General features: G+C 34.7%; 1 protein-coding gene across 1 annotated transcript; it reads right to left on the bottom strand.

Moving 5' to 3' along the window:
- Positions 1–5,575: 5,575 nt before the first annotated feature.
- On the bottom strand, positions 5,576–8,117 carry LOC108470071 (probable CoA ligase CCL9). Its single transcript, XM_017771271.2, has 4 exons — positions 7,678–8,117; positions 6,235–7,279; positions 6,034–6,137; positions 5,576–5,938 (listed from the first exon to the last, which is right to left on the bottom strand). The coding sequence occupies exons 1-4, from the start codon at positions 7,876–7,878 to the stop codon at positions 5,720–5,722; spliced, it is 1,569 nt and encodes a 522-aa protein (XP_017626760.1). The 5' UTR covers positions 7,879–8,117; the 3' UTR covers positions 5,576–5,719.
- Positions 8,118–8,590: the final 473 nt, after the last annotated feature.

Raw genomic sequence — 8,590 nt, 5'->3', positions numbered from 1 at the left:
AATACCTTTTGTATTATGGATAGCGATCTTCAATTTCACTCTCTTTTGCTTTCCCAGAACACAATGCTCGCAAAATTTTAATTTGCAAGCCTTTGCACCTTTCAACAATCCTTGCTTTGCCAGAATTTGCAAGGATTTTTCGCTGGCATGTCCCAACTTCATATGCCACAACTGCATTGAGTCCAATTCTTTGTTCTGGAAGCTACAATGATCGCTCCAATAACTGTACTACCTTGGTAGTAATACAAGTTATTTTTCCTGATGCCCTTCAATATCACAAGTACACCAGATGTCACTTTCAAAACCCCATCTCTCATAATAACAACTGAACCATTAGATTCCAAGGCTCCCAATGAGATGAGATTTTTCTTCAAACTGGACACGTACCGAACATCAGTCAGAACTCTAGTTGATCCATCTTGATTCTTTAATTGGATTGAACCTATCCCAACAGTTTTACAAGCATTGTCATTGCCCATATAAACAACTCCTCCATTTAGTTCTACTAAATCAGAGAACCACTCCCGGTTAAGGGACATATGATAGGTACAACCCGAATCTAATATCCACTCATCTGAATGGAACGACGATGATGATGCAACCAGTGATAGTTCAGAGTCACTGGTATCATGCTTTACAACACAAGCATCTACAGCAGCTTTTCCCTTATTCTTCAGCTTTAGACAATTTTTCTTCCAATGGCCTTTCTCATGACAAAAGGCACATTCATCTTTCCCGAGTCTGGACTTTGACTTTGATCTCCCTTTCTGAGTTTTCTTTCGAGTGTATGAACGACCTCGGACTACTAAAGCTTCTATATCTCTGATTGACTTTTTCTGTTTGTCCTTCTTTCTCTGTTCATAACTGTATAAGGCCGCACAGACTTCGCTCAGAGATATATCACTCCTGCCATGAAGTAGAGTAGTTTCTAGGAACTCAAACTCCTCAGGAAGTGACCCCAACAGCATCAAAGCCAAATCTTCATCTTTGAATGTCTCATCCGTATTTAGCAAATCAGTGACTAACTGATTAAATTTGGTGATGTGATCATTCATTGTGGTACCTGGGACGTAAGTGAAGTGAAACAGTCTTTTCTTCAAGTGGAGCTTATTTTGACTGTTTTTCTTCAAAAAAATTTCTTCAAGTGCCACCCACAACTTATTTGCAGAAGTCTCATTTGAAAAAGCATACCTCTGCTCTCGAGAAAGACATGATCGAATTGTGCCACATGCCAACCGATTTATCGCCTTCCAATCTTTCTCCTGTACATCATCCGATTTCTCTTCATCAATGGCAATGTCTAGACCCTGCTGAAAAAGGGTATCTAGAACCTCACTTTGCCACATACCAAAATGGCCCGCGCCATCAAAGATCTCCACGGCCAATCTTGCATTTACAATTGTCGGTCTTATCCACATGGACGATGTTGAAGCTCCTATACTAACCGTTTTCTCCATAATCTTTCAATATACCTAAGAAAATCTTTTCTGATGTGGAAGATCAGTTTAAACTGCAACCACAGAGCATACTACGATTAACCTTCGGCTCTTGATACCACTCATAGTTCCAATAGGGTCGGAAGCGTGTAAATTATTGCACTAAAAAATCACACAAAGTTCAATTCCCAGGAAAGAGAAGTGGATCACAAGGATCTCTTAAGTACCAAGTCTTTCCTTAGTCAGAATATCCCTTCTATCGTAATTTAATAGCACAATTAAATACTACTATTATACCCTCAAATATTGAAAGAAAAATAGGACAAGAAAAAACACAAGAGTTTTAACGAGGTTCGGTAAATTATACCTACGTCCTCGGGCACTGACACCAGATGATAACTTTACTATCTCCAAAATATTACAAACAAATAGAATTCCTTAAGAATTCTCAAATGGGAGAAGAGAGAAAACTAAGAGAGAAATATTGGTTGGGATGGTTGAAATGAAAATGATTAGGCCTATTTATAGTTGAGGGTCAGGGACCAACTTGCAAATGGCCTAAAAAATTAGGGACCAAAATTGCAATTATCCCATTCAACTTTAAACAACTTGCCTATCACTTTTTCTTTCGGTGCCAATTGCACCTCCTATTTTTGACTTTTCAACACCCCCTTAATTGACTTTTCAACAGATGTATCATTACCATGCGAATTGTTGCCCATTTGTAGGCCAAATAAGACATCCTTCCAGATCAGTTTTTGAGAAGATAAATACATACAAAATAATCCAAGATAAAAGCCTCCAGTATTTATCTCAAAACAGTCTTATTATCCATCTTAGTATCTAAGTAAATGCATCGGTGCAATCCACAATACAATGATATGTCAATCTCATCGGTTGGAGATGAAATAAACCACGTTTTAGGATTCATTTACTTTTGGAGAAGACAATCATGAATATCTAAGTCAAAAATGTCAACATCTAATATTATTTAAGTTGCCCTAATATCCGGTCCAGACTGCTCTTCAAACATTTGTATGGATAGCCTGTTTAAACAAGGAATTATCTAAACAATGATCAAAATACCAACACTGAACAACTTTGGTCCCAACAATCTCCCTCATTGGCTTTTTGAAAAAACATAAAACTGATAAATACTCCCCTACTCTCCCTATCACCAAGCCACAAACACATTTGAGATATCAAATATAATCTGGACAAGAATCTCATGAAAGAACATAACTTCTTAATAACAACAGTAGTAGATAAAACATGAAATAAGAGTAGCAGCAACAAATAACCATCAAATCCTCTAGAACAAAACATAAGAAATTCATAAAAGTATAACATCAGCAGCAACGACACAAGAGTTCTCTTGCTGACACTAGCAACTCACATTCTCCCCCTCACACCAGCAACTCCCTCTATTAGCAACCATCTCCTCCTCCTCGTCAAAAAGCTCCACTTATCAAGGTGTCTTTTCGATATCACAAATCAATTTTGAGTATTGTTTTCTTAGAAGCCAGCCTTTTGAATATCCATAACAAGGGAGTCCACTTCTCTCAAAATCTCGAGTTGTCTTTGAAAATTGCCTATCATTCTTATTTTTGTTAATGCAAAATAGGTAATTCCACCTTAGTTGAGAAAAGGTTTCTAAGGGAATTTAAATATAGCCTTGCCTTTTATTTTCATTGAGTAAATTGAGGCTAAAGGCTCACCATGCGTGCACCACTATTGCCGCCCAACCTAGTTTGTGTTAACATTGTTTGTGTTTTATTTTTAATAAAATTTTTGTTCCTTTTATTATTTTTTTTTTCAAGATATTTTTCAGTTGCAAAAATCTTATGGCTGTTACAGAATATTTTCGATTGAGGAAAATCCTCTGTTATTTTTAAAAACTGACACTGTTATTTTATCGTTTTACTCCTTTAGAAAACAATATAAATAGCAAATCATTCTTTCCATTTTTCCACAACAAGAAGCAAACAACAGACTATTTTTTGCCTTTCTTAGCTTACTTGTTTTTTGTTCAAAAAAATTTTCCGGTCAAATTTCTGACCAAGTTTTCAATTTTAGTTTCCAATTAGTTCTTCCACAACATAGTGATTATTTTATTTATTTATGCTCAATTTATTTATCCTATCTATGCTAACTATTTTGTTTTGCGAAATATATTTCTAACCATTATTATTATACAATTATATATATTATAATTATACAATTTTTACACGTTATTATATTTGCTTTTATCATTAATATATATAATAATTATGAATTAATTATTTAAAGTAGGGTGAGCGTTCGATCGAATCGAATAAAAAAATTTTGAGTTAATTAAGTTGATGAATTCTATTTTATCATCCTAACTCTATTTGAAATTTTCTCAACTCAAGTCGAGTGAGATGTAATTCGAATTGAATCGAATCGAAATTAAAAAAATTATTTTGAGTCTTTGTAATCACTGTCACTCAACGTAATCAAATTTGTTAATCAAATTTGCTATTAACTTTATCCCTCATAATTTATTTATTAATCTTTTATGTACGGGTTAGCTTATTTGCTTGCTTAGTTGCTTCAATTATCTTCGATTCTTGTCACTATGTATTTTGAAATTAAAAATATATTAAATGTAAAAATGTGGTTTTTAAATAAAATTTATCTTAAAGATAAAATGTGAAATTGATAGTAATAATTTTATTTATATCTACTATTGAATTATTTTAACACAAATATTTTATAGCATCATCAATAATTCAATTTTAATAAAATTTATAAAGATTCAATAGTATTAAATAATTCAATAATATAAATAGTGTAAAATGTGAAATTTAATTTAATAATATAAATAGTAGATATAAATAAAATTATTACTATTTAAGTTTAGGGATTTTTTGGATGATTTTAATTTTTAATTTGGGGGTAAAAAGTGAGAAGTAAAAGTTTAGGGGGGGAATAAAAAGTTTTGGGGGTTGAGGGAGTAAAATTTTGGGGAGCAATGGGTTTGGGGTAAAAGGGGGTGGGATGGGAGGAGAATAAAAGTTTTGGGAGGAAAGTAAATAGGTTTGGGAGTTTGGGGTAAAAATGTAAAATATTATAGTTTGGTATTCGGTTTATTTGAGTTATTCGAATTCTAAAATCAAACTCAATTTGAACTCGAAATTAAAAAAAAAATTCAAGTTGACTCGAATAATTCGATTAATTTGAATAACTCGATTCATTTAATTCAAAATTCATTTTTTTCGAGTCGAATCAAGCTTTGCTCACTCCTAATTTGCAGATATAATATATTTTAATATATGAAGTATATAATTTTTTGTACTTTTTAAATAAAAATAAAATTATTTTAATATGAAATAAGTTACAAATTATTTTATATTATTTAATGTTGCTATAAAATTTTTATTGTGTTATTGATTATTTAAATGTGTATTATGATATCGTAGGAGAGTTAAAATGGACCGAAGTATAATAGCCGCAAACAAATTATTCAATCGTCGGCCATAGGTATGGACCCTAATACTTACCATCAAAATTGACCACCAATGTCTATTTCTAAAACAACAATACCTCAAAACTAAAATTTCACCGTCAGAAAAACCACTTATATAGCCCCAGATTTTCCCATCCACCAAACTTCACCTGCCATTGCCAACCAGAAATAACTTGTTCCCAACTTCTGGCTAGGAAATCATTTTCCACCCTTTAATTCTGATTGTTTGGCCACTAGAAGATCCAAGCTTGGACATTTGGCATTACGATCACATATATAAAAATACAAATGCTGTGGTGGACAAAAGAAGGTAAAAGTACCATAAAGGTCCCTAAATTAGGAGTTAGATTACATTTTACTTTTTCTATTTAGGTAATGGACAAATTATTCCCTATATATTTGATAAAAAAATAATTAAATTTTTTTACCAATTTGTACAGCTAAAAACTAACATAACTAACGGGATACAAAACTTTCATAAAACTTTTACTGTGAAATTTTAACTTACACTCTTAAAGCACAGATTCAACATTCTGGGTACTGGAAATTAACTGAATATAGGGTTTAGGTATTGTTGTATCCTCCCACATTAGTTATCATTGAGTCATAGTTGATTGATGAAACAAAGAATGATTGGATGATCAAAATGTTTATGAATGTGGACTTTCCAATAATTTCTAATCAGAATTACATGTAACATGGTGCTTTAGTAATCCCCTTTTACACAAACAATAAATTACAGTCGCTTAAATATGTACCTAAGCAACTAAGCAATAGACAAGAAATGCTGAATTTAAGCTCCAAATTTGGGTACTTTAGCGGCAGACATTTGAGCCAAGAAATGCTCTGCTACTATCCTCCTCTGGATTTTTCCAGTAGCTGTTTTCGGCACGGAATCCGTGATGAAAACTTTCTTGGGTACTTTGAAACTCGCAAGATTCCTTTTGCAATATTTCGTGATTTCTGCTTCATCCAAGCTTACTCCTTCCCTTGGAATCACCGCACAATTTATCTGCAATTTTTTGAAACCGACTTCTAGACAAATTACACAACCAAACAGCCATTCAAAACAAAAAATAATCAAATCCATGAATTGGATTTTCTTACCTCCTCGCCATATTTCTCATCGGGAACACCGAAGGCAACTGCCTGTGCTACATCTGGGTGAGCCAATAACACTGCGTCTACCTCAATTGGTGATATTTTTTCACCTGCCAAACAGAAGTGAACCAACTAAATATCACATCAACATTCTAGCATAAAACACGAGTGATCATTCAACGCAATTGATGACTAAGGAGATGATACCTCCACGATTGATGAGCTCCTTGATCCGACCAACAAGATGCAAGTATCCATCGGAGTCAAAAAACCCGACATCCCCAGTGTGGAACCAACCAAATTGAAAAGCCGATTTATTAGCCTCTGGGTTGTTCTTATATCCCTTTGTTACATTCAATCCCCTAATACAAACCTCCCCATTAGCATTAGGCGGCTGAATCTCCCCTTGTTCATTCAAAATCGCCATTTCTTGACCAACCGGTTTCCCAACCGACCCAGCCTTATGCGGGCCATTGTTTGGTAACGGGTTCGATGCCATGAGGTGAGACGCCTCTGTCATGGCGTAAGCCTCGAGCACTGGTGCGCCAAATGCCGCCTCTAGCCGTTCTAATATACTCGGTGCCAATGATGCACTGCAGCTTCTAATGAACCTTAGCTCGGGGTACTCTGGTTCGGGCTTGCTCTCATGGCGGTCCAATATGATCTGGTGTATCGTGGGGACAGCAGTGTACCATGTGGCATTGTATTTAATCATGTCCGTCCAAAATGTCGATGCAGAAAATCTGCCGGCGGCCGGGAGAGTGACGGCAGCTCCGGAAACGAGGGAACTCAGTAAGCCAGCTAACAAGCCATGCACGTGAAATAACGGGAGCACAATGACCGTCGAGTCCGACTCAGTGAGTTCGTAAACCGATTTAATGTTCAAAACTGAAGTCCCCAAATTGAACTGAGTCAAAGGAACACCCTTGGGACGACTGGTGGTACCGGAAGTGTGAAGGAAAAGAGAGACGTCAGCAGGGTCGTTAACGAGTTGGTTGACTGAGTCAATATTTGACTCGGGGTTGGAGGAGAGAGTAATTTTGGAATTTTCATCCTGGAGAGCGGCGGATACGAGAGGGATGTTCAATTTGGAAGCGGCGGCTTCAGCCGGCTTGATGCCTTCGGCTGGGATTAATAACAGCTTGGATTCTGAATCAGAAAGGTAAAACTCAAACTCCTCGGCAGTATAAGCTGAGTTTAAAGGCGCGGCGGTTGCACGGCAACGAATTACAGCCAAGAACATAATAACAAGCTATATATGAAAAAAAAAAAAGAATTATTTTTTCAGTAACTAATAATAGAAAAATAAAACAAGGCAACTCGTAGCCTCTGTTTGGCAGCTCAGTAAATGATGGAAACCAAACCATGAAAAAAAAGTATCACGAAAAATTAAAATTAAAAAGAAAAGAAAATTATAACCTAATAGACAAAGACATTTTATATGCGTTTTGCTTTGTTTTTTTTTACAAAAGAAGGGTTTTTTTATTTGAAGGGAAATAAGACAAACAGTTTAACACGTAAAATAATTAAGAGCAGCAATTTTATTTTCTTCCTCCGTATTTTCTCATCAACCAAACAGAATCTGATCCTAATGATTCATTCAAGAAGGTTTTATTGATTGAAACGTAAAAAATAAATAAATAAACATACCTCCACAGTGTTTGGGAAAGTAAGAGCGACGACATCGCCGGGATGGATGCCGGAGGCGATGAGGAGAGAAGCAGCATGATCGATGATATGTTGTAATTGAGCATGCGTCAAATCGAATTTGCCGGAAACTGATAAAGCTCGCCTGGCAGGGAACTCGGCCGCAGCCTTGTGAAGTAATCCTGTCAAAGTTACAGTTTCCATATTCTTATTTTCTTTTCTCGACAACCAAATAAAGGGTGAAAATATTGATGGAGAAAATTGGTGACATTTGGTAGAGTTTATAAAGGGTTAAGAAGAGAGGAAGGATCCGGTGTGGGTTGGGAGTAGGGGAGGTGAATTAGCCACGTGGCTAAAGTGGACGGGTCAGTTTGCGTGTGCCACGCTTTGAGAGGTGTGCCTCCTTTTTAGTCTTTTCCTAACTGGCAAAATCTAAAGTACACCTGTCCATCGACCTCATCGGATTGGGTCTTAATAAAAAAAATTAGTGATTGATTTGAATAGTTTAAAATTTTATTTAAATTATACGGATAAAAATTGTTAAAATTTAAGTTTGGTCTAATTTGTCTATATTAAATTTTTATATAATTTTTAGAATATAATATATAAAATATTAAAATAAATATTTTTAATAAATTAAAAATAAATTAAAAATTTAATACTTAAATAATACCAAAATAATTGTAACTTAACAAGTAAATGTATCTAAAATAGTAACAATATTAAAATAAAAGTTATACAATATTCAAATAATAATAACAATATAATAATAAAATAATAATAAAATAATAAGAAAACAATAGCAAAACAGTGAGGAAAAACAATTTTTCTTTTTGCAAATTCGAGTTGGGTCAGGTCGGGTCAGGCCCAGACTATAAAATCTTATTTGAGGCCTCATCCATTTTCTAAACGAACT

The sequence above is a fragment of the Gossypium arboreum genome, chromosome 8 (genome assembly GCF_025698485.1).
Source record: "Gossypium arboreum isolate Shixiya-1 chromosome 8, ASM2569848v2, whole genome shotgun sequence".
In the NCBI taxonomy this organism is placed as follows: Eukaryota; Viridiplantae; Streptophyta; class Magnoliopsida; order Malvales; family Malvaceae; genus Gossypium; species Gossypium arboreum.
Note: the sequence above shows the minus strand (reverse complement) of the source record. Positions and strands in the feature narration are given on the sequence as shown.

Excerpts from the sequence above, each read along its gene's own strand:
- LOC108470071 (XM_017771271.2), bottom strand. The coding sequence starts at position 7,878 with ATGGAAACTGTAACTTTGACAGGATTACTTCACAAGGCTGCGGCCGAG. Across the intron at positions 7,280-7,677 it reads CTTTCCCAAACACTGTGGAG|CTTGTTATTATGTTCTTGGC; the intron begins GTATGTTTATTT and ends TTTCATATATAG. Across the intron at positions 5,939-6,033 it reads ATGAGAAATATGGCGAGGAG|ATAAATTGTGCGGTGATTCC; the intron begins GTAAGAAAATCC and ends AAAAAATTGCAG.